Source organism: Podarcis pityusensis (genome assembly GCF_964106645.2).
Source record: "Podarcis pityusensis genome assembly, chromosome: 17".
Classification (NCBI taxonomy): domain Eukaryota; kingdom Metazoa; phylum Chordata; class Lepidosauria; order Squamata; family Lacertidae; genus Podarcis; species Podarcis pityusensis.
In genome coordinates this window covers 10,358,911-10,378,243 of record NC_138042.1, presented here as the reverse complement: position 1 = coordinate 10,378,243, position 19,333 = coordinate 10,358,911, and the positions used below count along the sequence as shown (strand labels likewise).

Sequence of the window (19,333 nt, the reverse complement as noted above, 5' to 3'; positions counted from 1 at the left end):
AAGACAACTGAAGGCAGCCCTGTTCTGGGAAGTTTTTAATGTGTGCCATTTTAATGTATTTTTAATCTTCGTTGGAAGCCGCCCAGAGTGGCTGGGGAGACCCAGACAGATGGGTGGGGTACAAATAATAAATTATTATTATTATTATTATTATTATTATTATTATTATCACATAAGCAGGGGGGGAAGGGGGTGGTAGTGGAGGAGAGATGCTGCCCGCCAAAGCCTTTTGCTTAGCTTAGAAGCCCTAACCCCTAACACAGTGGAGGAAAGGTGGGATGCGTTCTGCACATGCTCAGGAGCCAGGTACGGTTGCTTCCCACTCTGAAAGCAGATTCCAGCCGGACAAGGGTGAGGGAGAGAAGGTGGAATGGGGTAGGACAGGAACTCACGTGGCTGAAAAGCTCATTGGTCAGGCCAAGGTAGTTGTGCAAAGCCAAGAAGGTGACTCTCTGAAGGCGCACCATGATGATCTGAAAGGGAAAGAGGCAGAAGGGCAGGTCACTTGTACAATTTCCTTGCAAGGGGGGCTTTTCAATTCCCTTTTCAATTCTCTCAGTCCGAGGGTCACTTCAGTCCGATCAAAGCTTGTGGGGTTCTCTATAGCAGGGACTGGCGAGGAGGTTTCAGAAACCTCTCTTCTCCACCACCGCATCTTTCAAGGACTTGGAAGCTGCTTGGGTTATCAAAAAGACTGAGCCCCACAATTCTGCCTTGGATTGGCTAAATCCAAATGGCATTTGGATGCCCAGAAGATGAACACCCACCCCCCCAAAAAAAGGATAAAAGCCTCCAGCAGCTGTTAAGTTCTTGGGCATGCCTTGGCTGAACACTTTCAGAGATGTGGTGTTCTGAAGATTGTGACAAGTGGGGGATGAGCCCTCTTTTTCCATCCATTTTTATCATCATCATCATCACCATCTCGTGGCCTGCTTCTGCCAATCATGGCAAGAGTCAATGACTTATACGAAGACACACAAACATCCTGGAAACCCCTGCTCAACCACCACCCATGGCAAGTATGTGAAATATACTCAACAACTTGATCTGGAGGTCAACCGTTGTGCATATATGCCAGGCCAAATGCATGGGGGGGGGGGAAGAGAAAGGGAAAGGGGGGGAAAGGACGGGAGGCAGAGAAAGAGAAACCACTCTGGAGACAGTGAAGCAATGGGCAGGGCACTCACCTGCACCACCCGGACCAGGCTCTCAGGGTACTTCTCAAAGACAGCCGAGAAGGCCTCCACTGGCAGACGCAGGACTGTGGAGTCCTCAGCTACCCGTGCAGAGACTGTCCGGTACGGGCGTTGGTGACCCTGTTGGGAAACCAATCTTAGAACAACAGGAGGCTGCCCCTGATTCGACCCACACCCGCCACTCCAAAGGGCCCATCCTCCTAGACAACCATGCCTTTTTTGTCAGAAGGCAGCTGCTTAAAACGGGGAAGTGGTGGGGGAAAGAGGAACATGTGGGGCCCCACTGGGCATGGTTGGACTCCAACTCCAACCCTAGCCAGCACGGCCAATGGTCATGGATGATGGGAGGTGGAGACTAGCAATAGCTGCAGCACCATGGGTCAGCCCCCCTGGACTTAAACGGTTCTGGATCCTTCTGCTCCACCAATTCCACTACACAGAAGAGATCATGGTGCCTCGGCCGCTGCTAGCCTCGAGATCGGTTCCCACCTTTAGCTCTTCCCGTGGGGCAAGCCAGGGGAGGGAGCAGCATGGGTGGGAGAAGGAGCAATGAGGCTGGAGCCCACAACTAGAAGAATGTGGAGCCTGGAGCCACATGGTGGAAATGGCAAGGAAGCAGATTTAGGCTGACGACGAGGCGAAACTTCGTAACCGCAAGAGTTGTCTGACAGGGGAACAGACTTGCCTCAGCAAGGGATGGGGTCTCCTCCCCTGGAGGCTTGGGATGCTGTGGTTGCATCCTGCATTGCAGACGCTGCGTGGAGAAAGGGGCCAGACTAGATGGCTTTGCAGGCCCCTTCCGTATCTAGGATTCTAACAGGCTGAGGTGGACAAGGATCCTACCGTGATGACGTCCAGGATGCTGAGGAGGCTGTGGACGCTGTCGCCCGGAAAGACCTCCTTCACAAGGGTCTCTTTCCCATCCTGAATCAAACAAAGAGATATTATTTTTTTAAACAATTGTTTATTTGGTTTTCAAATCAAAGTTTTACAATCACATATCCATATATAAGAAGACTCCAAGGAATCTCCTGGACTTCCCTCCTCCCCTCTGTGGGTCCTATTGTTAATCATTTCCTCCTGCATCTCTTATAATAATCCAAATCTTTTACATCTCCATTCTGTCCAAAATTCAACATTAAACTACAGTCGTAACCTCGGCTCCCAAATGCCTTGGGAGTCACATGCCAGCACCCAAACGATCAAAAAACCAGAAATGAGTGTTCTGGTTTTCAGATGATTTTGGGGAAGCCGACTGTCCAGTGCAGCTTCCGCTATTGTTTCCGGTGTGTCTGCGCAATTGGAAAGCAAACGGAAGCCGCACCTTGCTTTCCGAACATTTCGGATTCCGTTCGACTTCCGAGGTATGACTGTACAAGTGTTATTCTAGTCACGCTAACAATTTTAACTGTTTACAATGGTTTTTAAGATAAATTATAAATGTTCCCCATTCCTTATGGAGATGTTGGTCTCCCCGATTTCTGATTTTTGCCCATTCGGCATTTTCCATCAACTTAACCTGCCATTCTTTTCTGGTAGGGACTCTGTCTTCTTCAACCAAAGAGATTTGCAATTGGCTAGCCGTCCTCTGAGCCAACCAGGGGACCCCTCCCTGCGTCACCCTTTGCAGGAACCACAATCAAGGTCTCCCACACAAGCCCCACTGAAACGAACAAGAGCTGCATGCAACTGTGCCAATGTGTCTTGTGCAGCTCTGTTCGTTCCCTGCCGTGACGAACGCCAGGCCATGCCCAGCTCTTGTCCTCTGAGCCACATAGCCATGCACGGCTATGGAATCGTCCCCATGGAGTTTCCTGATGTTGCCCGACTGAGCTCCCTGCTGCCCTCACCTGCTCAGACAGGAAGAGCTCCAGCTTTCCGTCTTGGACCACGTAGATGCTGGTGTCAGGCTGACCTGGGCGAAAAACGTACTCGCCTTGCTGGCACTGATGGAAGGTCATGTGCTTGCACAGCTCCAGGAACAAAGGCTTCTCAAAGTGGCCCAGCACCCTGTGAGGAAGGAAGAGGGCATCATCACCAAAACACTCTCCTTGCACCATGCCATGCCCCTGAAGAGGGTTCAGAAACACCAGCTAGTTCAGAAACATCAGGATTCAGTTGCTCATCGGAGAAAGATGGTTTGAGCATATTACACCGATCCCAGTCTGACTGCCCTGGCCACCGATTAGCTTCCGGGCCCAGTTCAAAGTGCCGGTTTTGACCTATAAAGCCTTAAATGGCTCAGGGTCACAATACCTCAAGGACCACCTCTTTCCATATGAACCTACCGGGACCCTGAGATCAACTTCTGAGGCCCTTCATCGTGCGCCTCCTTCACGAGAGGTCCAGAGGGTGGCAACACGAGAACGGGCCTTTTTTGTAGTGGCTCCCTGTCTGTGGAATGCTCTCCCCAGGGAAGTTCGCCTGGCGCCTTCATTATACACTTTTAGACATTAGGCGAAAACATTCCTCTTCAACTAGGCCCCCAGCTGATTTGACATCCAATGCCCTTTTAAAATTTGTTGTGGGCATAGGGAATTATTGGGTTATTTTTGTTTTTATTACATATTTTGTGTTTTTATACTGTGATTTTGCGTTAAGAACCATCTTGAGATCTGCAGGTATAGGGTAATATACTACTACTAATAATAATAACAATGTTGGCTATTTGCTCTGGGCTGGCTGCAAAACCCATAAGGATAGCAGCAGCAAGGCATTCCTTTTAGGTATAATCACAAACGATATTCCTGACATTCAAAGGAAAGTATTCCTCTATGTGACAACAGCTGCTAGGATGCTCATAGCAAAAAATTGGAAAGGGAATAAAATTCCATCAATGAAAGAATGGCAAATTAAATTTTGTGAGTATATACATCTGGCAAGACTCACAGCATTCATAAGGGGACAATCGGACCAAAAATTATTAAAAGAATGGGGATGTGCTAAAGAGTATATGAAAAAACATTGTTCTGGAGTAAGTATATCGGTATGTAATGAATGAAGCTTTGCAGAGTTAAAGAAAGAGATAAATGGTGCAAAAAGTATAAAGATAGAGGTAATCTAAATTAGACACAATTTAGAAAGAGTAAAAATTTCGAGGTCATAGAACAAAGGAAGGAAGTCAATATGTATATACGTACGTAACAATTAGAATGATGATATGGTTTTATTTGTAGATGTGGGGTTTTTTTTTGTTTTGCTTGCTTGTACTGCTTTATTTTGGATTCAATGTTTGTAATTTTTGTTGTAATTTTGCATTGAAAAAATAGTATTTTTTTTTTTTTAAAAAAAGGATAGCAGCAGTAGCAGCAGCAGCAAAGCCAAGGAGCTGGGGAGAGGATTTTTTTTTTTTAATGATATTTATTAAAGTTACAAAAAATACAGAATACAGAAAGAAGAAGAATAAAGAGAGGATTTAGCAACCTGTTCCCCAGGCACAATTTCCTCTTCACGGTGAAGCTATATGCACATCCTCTATGAGGTGTGGTGAATGTGCAACAAAGGCCACTTGTTAGGAACATTAATTCTTGTTATTCCCCACGCACAGCAATCCAATTTGCTTGAATTCCCTCCCTTCCCCGACAGGCATTTCTGTGTACTGTTCTAAAAACCAGTTCGTTGGATTCTCTTGAGAGTAGCAGAAGCAGCAAGAAGAAGAATGGCAGAAGCTAGTAAACGGCCGTCCCAAATGTTGTGTGGAACCGACACTGCTCAAATCTACGCCAAGGAAAACAATGCAGGGAAACTTGAAAGCTGGAGATGTAGCTGTTACTTCAGGGGTAGCCAAGATGGTGGCCTCCAGATGTTTCAGACTACAACTCCCATAATCCCTTGCTGGCTGAGGCTGATGGGAGTTGTCCACAATATGAGGAGGGCACCAAGTTGCCTGTTCAGCAGCCTCAAATTTGGAAGCGTTTTGGCAAAAGCTGAAAAACAGCCTCTCTCCCGCTTGAAGCATGCATGCAAAAGCATCACCTTCCCCACCGCCATCATATTCTTATTAATTTTGTTAACTGTATCATCATCTGGCTTCCTACATTCTGGTGAAGGGTTGTGGCCTGGCAACAGGATCCTGACTCTGTGGCAAAGCAGAGGCACGCTCTGTTCAATGGCTGTGCCAGCTGCCCAGGTACTTCCTGCGGCTTCCCCCTTGACCTCCTATCCAGGTCACAACCTGAACCCCCCCTGCCACGTACCGCACATTCTTCAGCATGTAGAGCACTTCGGAGGGCAGGTGAGAGTTGGCCACGTCAAACTCTGTGAGATCGGCCTCCAGGACGGAGGGGGGCGGCTCCTTCAGCTGAAGGGTGGGCAGCTCCTTCTTGATACGCAGGATCCTGAGCGGAGGGAGGAAAAGGCAGAGGTTCCTCAGAGGGATGGAAGGAAGCCAACCAACCAACTAGCCAGCTTCTTGTTCTTGCAAATAAAGACAGAGACTCCCTCCTTCCCTCTACAGTGGATGCTCGGGTTGCAAATGTGATCCACGCAGGAGGCACATTTGCAACCCGCAGTGTTCGCAACCCGCAGCGCCACATCTGTGCACGCGCGGGTCGCGATTTAGCACTTCTGCACATGCACCAAAATCCGGAAGTAACCCGTTCCGGTACTTCCGGGTTCGGCGTGGTGCGCAACCCGAAAACACACAACCTGAAGCGTCTGTAACCCAAGGTATGGCTTTATTCCCCAAGCAAATAAGCAACTAATACACCCTTCTTCCTTCCATGCTCATTTTGGCTTCCGGGGGAATGTGCCAGTTTTAAAATAATAAATAAAATAAAATAAAATAAAATAAAATAAAATAAAATAAAATAAAAAAATTTTTATTTATACCCCGCCCATCTGGCTGAGTTTCCCCAGCCACTCTGGGCAGCTCCAAATTGAGTGTTAAACATTAAATATTAAAAACTTCCCTATACAGGTGTCTTTTAAAAATAGGATAGCTGCTTATTTCCTTGACATCTGATGGGAGGGCGTTCCACAGTTTTAAAGGCCTGAAAGAGGCACTGATTGACTCCCTCCCCCACACTGGGTCCTCTGTTTCATTTCTATATCGTTATTCTGCCCCGAGTTCACTGTGCCCACTTAGGAATAAACAACTTTGCAAGTTTCAAGGCTCATGATGCATGCTCTCTCTATCTCTCTTCAAGTTTCTAGTCCTCACAGGTGAAGGGAGCAAAGATGCAGAACTTGAAGGGATACAGAGGCATGTCTGAAGAAGGACCCAATTTGTGTCTTTGTGCAGGTTACCTACCTGCTCGCAGACAGCCTCGCCAGAGTGGTGCATGCTCTAGTTATCTCCCGCTTGGACTACTGCAATGCGCTCTACGTGGGGCCACCTTTGAAGGTGACCCAGAAACTACAAGTAATCCAGAATGCAGCAGCTAGACCAGGAATAGGCAAACTCGGCCCTCTGGTTGTTTTTGGCCTACAACTCCCCGATTCCCTAGCTAGCAGGACCAGTGGCCAGGGATGATGGGAATTGTAGTCCCAAAACACCTGGAGGGCCAAGTTTGCCTATGCCTGAGCTAGACTTTGCCCAAATATGGCCCTTCGTTTCCCTGACATGTGCATGCTTTCTGCTCTAGCTGACTGACTCACTTTTTGGCAATGTTCAACATCTTGAGCTTTTTCTTCATGCGCGGTCGGGAAGCAGACATGGTGGTGTCGACAAGAGAGGACGTGGATTGAGAAACCTAGCAAGAAAGGAAATGTGGTAAGTGGAAGGAGGAACCCTGCAGCCACCCAGCCCTATATACCTGCTGCTGGTCTTTTGTTACGCACATTTACTAGCCAGGATCAAGGCACCTCAACAAAGGCTTCAGGTTACCCTCCCAAGAGCCATGCTTTACATATCAGCTTCTCCCCTTGGGAACCACATGACAAATATCAACAGGAAGGGACTGATCCTGGCCCAGCCACACAAACACCCTCAACAGTCCCTGCTCCCACACCTGCCAAAGCCTTGACTGTCCAAGATATTTTCCTGAATAAGCAGACTGAAATTCCCAGGTGTCAAAAAGGGTGACTTATGTATGCCACTACTGTGGCACGAGTTTTGTTAGTCCCAAAATGGAAAATGAGCGAGGTCCCAACCAAAGAAGAGTGGCAGCTTAAGTTGACAGAGTATGCGCAGCTTGCAGACTTAACATATAGAATAAGAAAACAAAAAGAACAGGCGTTTAGAGCAGACTGGAAAACGTTTATTGAATAGATGGGAAATAACTGTGTACATTTGAAAACGCTGACAGCGTTAAGATAAATTCAGCAGTGTAAATAAGCTATGATGGATGTAATAATGGAATAATGAATTGTATCGTTTCTGTAAAATATGCAGGAATTTATGATATGTAAAATGAACCATGGAAAGAGAAGAAAGGAAGTCACTGATATTTTAAGGATGTAAAAATGAGTACAGTCGTAGCTCGGAAGTCAAACGGAATCCGTTCCTGAAGTCCATTCGACTTCCAAAACATTTGGAAACCAAGGCACAGCTTCCGATTGGCTGCAGGAAGCTCCTGCAGCCAATCGGAAGCCCCGTTGGACGTTTGGGTTCCAAAGAACGTTCGCAAACTGGAACACTCTCTTCCAGGTTTGCGGCGTTCGAGAGCCAAAATGTTTGACTTGCAAGGCGTTCAGGATCCAAGGTACGACTGTACTTTAAATTGGAAAACAGAAAATTTAATAAAAATTATAAGCAATAGCAGAAGGGTCACGGTGACTGACCCAGACAACAGGAGGCTCAAGTGAGCTTTGGGATGCAGAGAAGCCATTCGCTGGGACGCCACATAATTCCCCATTCCCAAGTCAACCAATTCATCTCAAAGAAGTCATTCTACCACTCCAGCACAACCATTCCATGCCACACACACACACACACACACACACACACACACAGTGTGGGTCCTGTCCCTTTCCTCCAATTACCTTGCGCATTATCTTCCTCCCGTAGAACAACACTTTGTCCCGCTTGCGAAAGCGATATTTGGGTTGTTCCTGGGCCTGGACCTCTGCAGGGAAGGGAGGAAGGAGGAGACCAAAGATCAGGTCAGGTCAGCAGGCCCGGCCCGGCCCCACCTTGGCAAAAAAGCTGCCCACAGCCCCATAGGAACTTACTCTGAAGGCGGAACCGGCGGATCAGCACCAGGATCAAGGCGGCAACAAGCAGCACGGAGAGCCCGACTCCTATCATGACACCCAGCACCTGTGGGGAAGGGTTAGTGCCCAGTTGGCGTGTGGGTTATGGCCTGCTGGAAAAGTGGCAGGCTGGCATTCTGTGCCCGGCCATTGATTCACTTTACTGTGGGAGTCACTCAGGGCTCTACTGTTCTGGGTCGATGCATAGAAGATTCCAACCTTGAACAGGCAGCTGTCAATTATCTGTAGTGGGTGTTGCCCCAGGGGTTTGCCCATCACTGGAATTTACAGGTAAAGTGGGTTTGGGTGTGTGCGATAATTGCTTTTAACATCCACCTGCCCTGGAGAGCCAGAATGCGACTGGCCTTAGGAAGCCACGTGGACAGCGAAGCTCACCAGTCCAAACCACTTCACTGCCTTTAAAATGCAATAGCAGGATAATAATTTTGTGACTAAACGGGCATAATTTTAGCCTCCAATGAGCCGAGTCTGTTTTCTTGACGCTGCTGGTAAATGCAACGAAACAAGCCTCTGGCGCCTGTCTCAGTACCCAGAATCCAGCTGCTGTGTGTTTAGCAAGCCAACACTGTGGGACGCCCCCCCATTCAGAGATCTTCTTCTCTTCCTGCTTACAGAAAGATACCCAAGACTCTACTGCTTTGACAGGCTTTGAATTCTCAGCGATAGATGTTGCTGATTGAAGTGTGTTTAAATCTGGCTTATTCCTTATCTTGGAGACCATTGTAAGCAGATGAAAACACTAGCAGGGTTGCAATAACACTTGTAATGTAGTAAGAACTATGGAGACAGTGGAGTTTTAGGAACATGGACTATTGAAAAAGATGCAGTAGAGAAGGTTTGAGAATAGGATCCATGGAGGGGGAAGGTGGGAAGTCCAGAGATTCAGAGGAATCTCTCAACCGTTGATGTGTATGGTTGTATTGCTATAATTTTATATGTGTAAAATCAAATAAAAAATATTTCAATAAATAAATAAATCTGGCTTATTCCAGGGCTGTTTTCTGAGGTGCTTCAAGTGGCTTACTCTGAGATTACGGTATTTTTATTGGCTGCTTTTATATTGGACTTCGATTAGGCGTTAATGGTTGGGTCACCAACTTGCTCAGAGAAGCAAGATAAAACAAGCAAACAAAGGCATGGCACTTTGCTTTTATCGTGCAAGAGCAAATATGGTGACAGTTCCCACATCTACCTTATAAGGTGGGGAGGTGAAGCCCGGAATCTGCTTTCCGAAGGACTGAAGAAACAGATCCCTTTCCTCAGGATTACACAACCCATCCTCTAGCAGTGTGTGTCCTTCCCCACTTAGTTTGACACCCATGCAAAGAGGTGTCTGTCCCTGGCAGCAGGAAACACAGACCTAACTTTCCTGGTGTCTCTGCTAGGAGGCGGTTTTGTACAGGTGTGCCACAGGTGGCAGCACCCATCGCATACCTCCCTGAGGCAGACCCCCAAAAGTGGTCTCTGTCCCCTTTCTACTCACCATGCTGGCCTGCAGCTGATCTGCCACAAAGAGCTTGACGTTGGAAAGTACAGCGGTCAGGGTTGCATCCTGCAGTGGGAGAGAACATAGCAGACACTGAAGGGCAGGATCAAGGATGGAGGACTCCAACGCAGAGGAGGGGGAAAGAGGTTAGAGGGCTTCCTGGGGCAGCGGGTATAGGCCAGGTTGTGGCGGGTGTTTCAAGGATATAGTTTGAGTGCCTCACTTGTAGCTTCATAAATCATTTAATGTGTGAACACAAATATGTTATCAATATTGCAGTTGCTGTATATGGAATTATTATTTTGACTGGAATGTAACTGAAATTAATAAGATTTTGGAACGCAGAAATAAAGAAAATCATCACACCATCAATTCTAGCACGTGGGGGGCCATCTAAATTATATAATTTGGTATTTGAATGACTGGTATTAGTAATTGTATTATAATTTGGCATTGTTATAATAAGGCTATTAGTGGACTGTAATTGAAAACTAATAAAAATTATTATATAAAAAAGATTATGTTTTAAGCAGTCATGCCTAAGTTTCCATTCAGCTCACACAAGAAACGTTCCTTTGACAGCAACTAAAAGGTAAAGGGACCCCTGACGGTTAGGTCCAGTTGCGGACGACACTGGAGTTGTGGTGCTCATCTCGCTTTATTGGCCGAGGGAGCCAGTGTACAGCTTCCGGGTCATGTGGCCAGCATGACTAAGCCGTTTCTGGCGAACCAGAGCAGTGCACAGAAACGCTGTTTACATTCCCACTGGAGTGGTACCTATTTATCTACTTGCACTTGATGTGCTTTCAAAGTGCTAGGTTGGCAGGAGCAAGGACTGAGCAACAGGAGCTCATGCCGTCGCGGGGATTTGAACCGCCGACCTTCTGATCAGCAAGCCCTAGGCTCTGTGGTTTAACCCACAGCGCCACCCATGTCCCATTCATTCATTCATTCATTCATTAACTAGGGTCCCATTGATTCCCAAGGCCTTCAAAAGAACAGAGCCAACCAACAAGCAAAAATAACGTCTCCGTCTAGAAGCAAAGCTGTTTCCCTGTACAGCAACAGAAACTTAACAGGGATAAAGGAAAGCTGCAAAAAGGATGGATGGGCAAATTTCAGGTGGGAAAGCAGAACAGCTCTAGCCCATTCTTTTTATTATTATAAAAGATTTTCTTGATTTACAAAAGTGTGTGCAATGTCTCTCGTTTTTTGGCGTTACCTCTTGCTCCTCCTGTGGCTCTGATTCACTCTGCCCCATGACGGCTATCGATGCCGCTTCCAGGCCCAGTGCATTAAGGACCCTGCATAAAAGAGAGAAATTATATATAGCACCCAGGACAATATAGAACGTGTGTTTTTCATGTAACTGGGCTTGAAGTATTGTACGGTTAGTGGGAGAGGAATCGAGGTGGGCCTGTCAATAGTGGTGGTTCCACGGCAGATACCGCTATGGTTTTCCAGGGAGTAAGAGCCTGTCAGAGCAGGTCGTATCAGGGTCCTGATGCTCAGCACAGGGCAAGTGTTCAACACATTGCTACTGCTGGCTTCACTTGAACTCAGGGCCCCAAAAGGACAGGTGACACCAGCCTTTGTACACCCTCAGTCATCCAAGACATTATTTTACAAACTTGTAGGCTGGGATCTTTCAAGAGAAGGATATGGCTTGATTTTAGGTTGCCAATATTCTCTCTAGCCTGTGGGCCATGATGGGCGACACATATGTAAACAAATTGGTTTCACAACCTCCAAAGTTTGACGAGAGAAAAATGAGTCATTTTTCTACGTTAAGAGAAAAATGGTTCCATAGGGAGCATGATGAACCTTTGAGTGATCTGCTAGCATGCCTTGCCAAAGAAGTATTGAAATATCATTTACAAAAATATTTGTTCTTTATGTAACATTGGGCTGTGTTCAACATAGCACCAAGAAGCATTTGCAAAGTGGAAAAACGTCTGCTTGTACTACGAGACCTCTGTACTCATATAAAACTGCAGGTTATTACATTAATCCTGCCAATGTTCTTATCTGTTTGCAATTGATCTGTAGATATTCAATAAACCATTTCCATTCTTTTACAAAAAGTTTGTTATCTTGATTTCTTATTCTTCCAGTAAGTTTCGCCATTTCTGCATTTTCCACAAGTTTTCATATCCATTCTTCCTTTGCTGGGACTTCTGCTTATTTCCACTTTTGGGCAAGTAGCATTCTTGTTGCTGCAGTAGCATACACAAATAAATTTCTATACAGTCGTACCTTGTTTTGCAGCCGGGATCCATTCTGGAGCCCCAGCCGCTAGCCCAAAGGGACGCAGGGCAAAGTGCTGCGTCTGCGCACGTACGCAATTTAGCGCTTCTGCACATGCGGCAAACCTGGAAGTAACATGTTCTGATACTTCTGGGTTTGCTGCGGACGTTCACTGGAATGGACGCTAGACAAGGCGGATGTTCGCAGAAGTATTACTGTACGATTTAGGTAGTTCTCTCTCCATAATTCCCAAATTCTTTTGTTTTTTTTAATAATAATTTTTATTCCATTTTCAATTTTATCATAATCACAATTTCCATACATAATTCAGTAAACTCAGACATTGCTCTATCCAAGCATCAACCTCCTCCCGCCCCTCTTTCTGACTTCTGTACATATTTACTTTATTCTTAGCATTTCTATAACCACTTTTTTAACCTTCTCTCTTATTTTTAAATTTCCCTCATTAAATGTAAATCAGTTCCTTATATTCTCATTACAAAACATTTCAAGTCAAAGCTACAAACGTTTTCAAATGTTTACAATGTTCTTTCATATATAATATGAATTTGCTCCAGTCCTTTTGAAACAATTCATCACGCTGATTCTGGATCTTCCCCGTCAGCTTTGCTAACTCCACGTATTCCACCATCTTACTCCGCCATTCTTCCACTGTTGGGACATAATTCCCAAATTCTTTGGGGCGCATTTATTTAATTATCACCCACTGCCTGGGATCCTCTGCCCTCAAACAAGCCAGCAGGTGTATGAGTAAAGAAAAGCCAAACTTTGCCACAGGACCATTTGCAGTGCTATCTGGGCCAGCACTCGAGGGAGCAGGAGGAGCTCTCCAAATGACAGGGATGCAGCAGCTGGAAAGGGGAGCTTCAGATGCCTCAAAATTAATAACAAAGCAAGAGAGGCAGAGGGAGAACTGCCTGTCAGGCATTATTTAGGCAGGGAAGGTCTGGCCTGAGGAGAATCAGGTCCATCGCTCAGGAGAGGAGAGGAGTGTGGGCAGCAGGTGAAGGAAGTCAGAGTGTCTGGAGGCGGTTGGAGGATGAATGGCTGCTAACAGATTGAGGTTGAATCCTGACAAGACGGAAGTACTGTTTTTGGGAGACAGGAGGTGGGCGGGTGTGGAGGACTCCCTGGTCCTGAATGGGGTAACTGTGCCCCTGAAGGACCAGGTGCGCAGCCTGGGAGTCTTTTTGGACTCACAACTGTCCATGGAGGCACAGGTCAATTCTGTGTCCAGGGCAGCTGTCTACCAGCTCCATCTGGTATGCAGGCTGAGACTCTACCCGCAGACTGTCTCACCAGGGTGGTGCATGCTCTAGTTATCTCCCACTTGGACTATTGGCATGTGCTTTATGTGAGGCTACGTTTGAAGGTGACTCAGAAACTACAACTAATCCAGAATGCGGCAGCTTGACTGGTGACTGGGAGCGGCCGCTGAGACCACCTAACACCGGTCTTGAAAGACCTACATTGGCTCCCAGTACGTTTCCGAGCACAATTCAAAGTGTTGGCGCTGACCTTTAAAGCTGAAAATGGCCTCGGTCCAGTATACCTGAAGGAGTGTCTCCACCCCCATCGTTCTGCCTGGGCACGGAGGTGCCTTCTGGCGAGGGCCTCCTGGCGGTTGCCTCACTGCAAGAAGAAAAGTTACAGGGAACCAGGCAGAGGGCCTTCTCAGTAGTGGCACCTGCCCTGTGGAATGCCCTCCCACCAGATGTCAAAGAGAACAACAACTACCAGACTTTAAAAAGACATCTGAAGGCAGTCCTGTTTAGGGAAGCTTTTAATGTTTGATGCATTACTGTATTTTAATATTTTGTTGGAAGCTGCCCAGAGTGGCTGAGGAAGCCCAGCCAGATGGGCGGGGTATAAATAATAAATTATTATTATGTTATTATGAAAGACAGATCCCTTCCTTCCCATTCTGAGGCTACTGAGGAGGAAGAACTGGGAAGAGAGGCCTCTCAAAGCTGAAACCCCATTTCACATTTTTTACAATTTCAATTGTCACCAGCATCTCATTCCTTTCACACTAGCAACATGACCAAACAGAGTCCTTGCCACTCAATTTCCCATTTCCTGGGAAATGATATACAATGAATTGAAAAGGATAAGTTTTATTAAAAAACAAACAAACCCAGAAGTCTTTCTTTTGGTATTTTTATGGACAAAACTACCTAAATTGTACAGAAATTTATTTACGTACACTACTACAGCAGCAAGAATGCTACTTGCCCCAAAGTGGAAAGAAGCAGAAGTCCCAGTAAAGGAAGAATGGATACAGAAACTTAGGCAATATGTGGAAATGATGAAACTTACTGGAACAATAAGAAATCAAGATAACAAGCTTCTTGTAAAAGAAATGGTTTATTGAATATTTACAGATAAATTGTAAACAGATAAGAACATTGGCAGGATTATTGTAACAACCTGCAGTTTTATAAGAGTATATATTTAAAATAGATGAATAAATGAGCAAATTAAATGAATTTCGATATGCAGAAGATATTTAAAAAATTAATTTAAGGAACTGCAGAAAGAGGGGAAAGGAAGTCAAACTTTGAAATGTTAAATTGATTGTAAAACTAATGAAATTGTATAAAATTGAAAAGATTGGTGGAAGTCAATGTCTTGTGGTTGTTGTTTTAGTGTTTATAATATTAACTTGTAAGACATGGATTTGGTTTTTTTTGTTTTTTGTTTTAGTTTTCGAATGTTGTTTTTTGTGTGTTGTGTATTGTTATTTTTTGATATCTTTTGTGTTGTTGTTGTTGTGTGGAAAATACTAATAAAATTCATTTAAAAAATTAAAAGAAAAAGAAAAGAAAAGTATAAATAAAAACTTGTCACTCAAAATGCTTAAGGTAAATCCCTGTATTAGATCTGACAACAACAACCGGTACATGCAATGACAAAACAGGCCATGTGCCGATAATACGCGAAAAGCAGGATACTCCTGGACCTCTTGGTGCTCCGAAAGTACCCAGAGTGTAAATTCCAGAAGCTGATGCCAAAAGGCTGCTGCTCTGCTCCATAGCCGCTGGGTTAGAGGGAGCCGGAAGATTTCATCTCAGGTCCTGTGCTTTTCAATCCCTACGTCAGGGATGAAGTACCTGCGAGCTTGAAGCTCCACCATCCCTAGCCATTGGCCATGCTGGCTGGGGCTGATGTCGGGTGGCAACTCACGGCATCAGGAATGCCAGTGTTCCCGCCCCGGTCTACTTTCAATTCTGGGACCCTACAGACCTCCAGATGTGGCTGGAAAGGTGACTCCCATCCCCCCAAAAACGATGCGTATGATTGACACTGGGCACCCACTCTCTTGCTTCCAACTTCTGAACTCCAAGAGGCAGGAGAAATTTTGAACTAGTTGGCGGTAGGTTTGGACCAGACAAAGATGAACAAGATGAAACCTAATCCCTTCCAAATGTGTTAAAGCCCTTCTCAATGAAGGTCGGATTTGCCATTTGCACCTGAATGCTCAGGTAGCACCAGCGGCCACCTATATACGTATATCGTCTTCCAAAGCAACTACTCTATTCCGAACTTAAAAATGGAAAGCGTAATGCTGGTGGTCAACAAAAGAGGTTTAAAGACTCTCTCGAGGCAAAGCTAAAAAGCATGTAGTATAAATACCAACAATTGGGAAATACTTCCCTGCGAGTGCTCCAGTTGGAGAACAGCCTTTACCAAAGGTGTCATGGGCTTTGAAGACACTCAAACTCAGGATGCAAGGGAGAAACGTGCTAAGAGGAAGGCACACGTGGAAAATCCAAACCGTGATCAACTCCTGCCCGGAAACCTATGTCCCCACATGTGGATCCAGGACATGTGGATCCAGAAATGGCCTCCACAGTCACTTATAGACTCACTGTGAAAACCGTGTTTATGGAAGACACTCTTACTCGGCTACGAGGGATCGCCAAAGAAGAAGAAGACTCCACATAAGACAATGCACAGAGCCACAAAGACAAGACAAGTTTGCGAGGGCTGCACAGTGGGAGCCAACAACATGTGCCTACTGACCCACAGGAATCTGGAGATCAATAGTCACCGAGTGTGCCTTCCTCAGCAGTCACACAAGAACCCTGCTCTCCCACTCTGGGGGAACATGATGCGCACATGCGTGCGCGCACACACAAAGCACTTACCTGTCCTGTGACGTGGAGGCAAACAAACAACAAATGCTGGTATTCGACAAGGCAGCCAGCCTACAAGAGAACCTCCTCAGGCAGTTCCCCTGACCACAACTTGTGGGGAACTTGCCTCCCCCCCAGTAGATTTTGCATTAAAGCTGAGCTTTCAGGAATGGTCCATTCTTGCTCCTCTTCCCTGATCAACAGGCCAGCCAGCAGAAGTCGCGCACTGTGTCTTTAGCCAGCTTCCCGGTGCAAGAGCAGGGTCATGTTCTCCTTCTGGCATGTTTCACAATAGCGAGAGCCCAAGGCGCAGTTGCTTCATGCCCAGGGATTGCAGCATTGACAGACTGCTCCTGCTCCAAGACACACAGAAACCTCTTTTCTCCTCTGGGGCTGTAGCAGGAACCCCCCCACCCCAATCATTCTGCTTGTACAAACTTCATACACACACACACTCACACACTACATACGCCACATTTCTGTTATAAATTCATAGAAAATCAACCATACATTGGATTTGCACTGTTCCATTTTTATTTTACTCCATATGACAAGAACTAAGAAAAGGGGAGGGGGGTTTGACCCTGGTCAGCCAAAATCCCTTCACTGTCTCAGCACATCTGCAGGAGCCCTGCCCAGATGATCCCAGACAGAAGACAATCAAAATCACAAAGAACCTGCATATGGGAGTGGATTCAGCATGGACTGAAACAAAGGACAATGATCAGATCTTCCCTCAGGGGGCAGGAAACTGCAAACTCCCTTTTGTCTCCTGGAAGTGACTCGAGGGGTAGGGGGGAAGGGAGGAACCAGCCAGGTGACAAGACACTCAGGTTACCACCAACTCCTCCCTCAACCCCTCCTTTCTGTAATGTATGCATGATGTTTCCACCACAACTCCACCCTCAACCCCTCCTGTCTGTAATGTATGCATGATGTTTCTGGGGGTGGGCTTGATCTAGAGGAGGGGAATTTCAAAAGTTTTTATAAGACCTGGCACACCATTTTTCTGGGTCCTTCCTCTCACCTGCGAGTGAGGGGAGCACCCTGTCGCGACAGTCTTTCTTCAATAAAGACCAGGCCTACAGGCTGCTGATTTGCTTCAATTTGCTCTGGTTGGTGTTTTATTTTTGTCCAAGGGAGCCCTCAGATTTTTCCTGCAACAGTTGGCGACCATTCTCAGGGACACTTGGTTCTCCTGCAAAGGTGAGAGGGGAGATAGAGGGGATCAGGCGCCACTGGGCAACCTTAGCCCAGGGATCCTTCTTCCTCTCCCTGCCTCCTCTTTGCGGGCGGTAATCAATCGTCACCAAAAGCCCAACCAGGGGAAGCAAAGGCGAGGTCAAGCCGGCTAAGGGGAAAGGATCCTGAAATCCGCAGGGGACATCTTCGAACGTGAGTATGGTTTGAAGTAAATACATTGGGAGGGGGGTGGAAAAGGAACATCTTCACGACAGCCAGACTTTCCTTCTTTCATTTCTGACGTTACCCCTCGGAGTCGCCCGGGTACGTTTAAATTCTGTCCTTTTCTACCCCGATTCTCCCCTTTCGGAAAGTGGCCAGGGAAATCGCGGAGCTTTACTGTCTGGCGCTTACCTCTCGGAGTCGTCTGGGTACGCCAAAGCCTTTCTCTTCTCTCCCCTCAATTTCTTACGCGGAGTGCAGCCGGGGAAATTGTGGAACTTTACTGTTTTCCGGCGCTACCCCTCGGAGTCGTCCGGGTACGCCTTAATCTACCTATCCCTTTTCTCCCCCGTTTTCCGTCTTGGAATTGAGTCCGGGAAAGCGTGGCTCTTTTACTGTTTCTCTGATGTCTTCCCTCGGAGTCGTCCGGTGGCATCTTTTCAAAAGTATTTTAACACAAGGTCATTTGCTTCCTTTCAAACCTTGGTTGTTTTCTTGGACCCCGATCTGGCACTGCATTGCGCAGGCGTTCAGTAGGGGATTCCGAACTTAGTCTCAAAGGCTAGGCAGGAGGCTGTTGTGGGTGGTAGAGGGGGTTTAGTCTTGTAAACAGCGCTGAGGTAAAGGAATTCCGGGCAGAGAGACCCGTGGTTTGAGTTTTCGGGCAGAGGGACCCGTGGTTTTGAGTTTCAGGTTCAGGTTTGAGATCTCCAGAAATTAATTCGTGGTTTATAGATAAGTAGGAATTGTGTTAGTCAAGGGTACTTTGAGTACTGAAAGGATCTTTTATCTGTCCCCCCTTTCTTTCCCATTGCCCCTCCTCCCTTGTGTGTGTGTTTCCACTCTTTCTGTCTTTAGTGTACGTCGTTAACGAAAAAAGCCCAATAATGACATATGAGAGAATGGGAGCTCACTAAAACACCCTAGCTGGACTCCTCCTGGCAACAAAGCTTCCATGAAGCCTTTTTGCCCCAGAGAGGATTCTAATATGCCCCTCCAGCTTGTCATCTCCAATTGGAAAAAAAAATAAAAATAAAGGGGAAAAATGGTCTTTCAAGTACAAAGTATGAGACCGTTGTAACTTTTAGTGGGTGGCTTAGGCTCACCACCTGGAACCCAGGGCACAGCAGCCACCTCAGGGATCCTTCAACAAAATCAGGGTGTGAACCCTTAGGGAGAGCTGAAAACATCAAATTTGTGTTGTTAAACTATAACCTAAAGCTAGAACATGAAACCGTAAACTTAATGGTGCTCAGAAGGCAGTAGATATAATAACAGCCCAGCCTGAGAGCCCACGCATTATAGAGATCTTAGTTATTAAAAAATAATAATAATAAATGAATAAGAGATGTACTCAAAGATTTAGAAATATTTCAAGGGTTTGTATTTACATTGGCCTCGGCATCCACAGACTGTTCTTAAAATGCACATAGTTTTAAATTGCAAACTTGCTTCAAAATTTTTAAAAACTAAGGAAGCCATGTTGGGCCTTGCCAATCTTAAACAAAACAAAATGGAGAATGAAGTGTGCAAATGTTTATTATTTGAGAAAAGCTCTAAAAGAGAGTTTTCCTCCCATGTGGTAAAATCCTGTATACATGCTACCTGTGTTCTGAAAGGGGGATTACCCCACCTCCTTCCTCTAATTTAAGAGAGGAGGGTGATTTTAAGTCTAGTGGTAAATG

The 19,333-nt window shown here is 46.0% G+C and overlaps 1 protein-coding gene across 6 annotated transcripts in view; it reads right to left on the bottom strand.

Annotated features, from left to right (window-relative positions):
• The window catches only part of PNPLA6 (patatin like domain 6, lysophospholipase), an 89,185-nt gene that overhangs the window by 50,672 nt on the left and 19,180 nt on the right, over positions 1 to 19,333 (bottom strand). For 5 of the 6 annotated variants that reach the window (XM_080988047.1, XM_080988050.1, XM_080988051.1 and 2 more), the window contains exons 2-11: positions 11,060 to 11,141; positions 9,835 to 9,903; positions 8,310 to 8,397; positions 8,121 to 8,203; positions 6,795 to 6,889; positions 5,393 to 5,533; positions 3,047 to 3,206; positions 2,040 to 2,120; positions 1,188 to 1,316; positions 393 to 473 (exon numbers count right to left, since the gene is read on the bottom strand). In XM_080988047.1, the coding sequence (XP_080844173.1) occupies positions 393 to 473; positions 1,188 to 1,316; positions 2,040 to 2,120; positions 3,047 to 3,206; positions 5,393 to 5,533; positions 6,795 to 6,889; positions 8,121 to 8,203; positions 8,310 to 8,397; positions 9,835 to 9,903; positions 11,060 to 11,098 (966 nt within the window). In that variant the 5' untranslated portion in view covers positions 11,099 to 11,141. Of the gene's footprint in view, positions 1 to 392; positions 474 to 1,187; positions 1,317 to 2,039; positions 2,121 to 3,046; positions 3,207 to 5,392; positions 5,534 to 6,794; positions 6,890 to 8,120; positions 8,204 to 8,309; positions 8,398 to 9,834; positions 9,904 to 11,059; positions 11,142 to 16,256; positions 16,632 to 19,333 lie in introns of those variants that run through there. The other variant, XM_080988048.1, reaches the window with a different exon arrangement.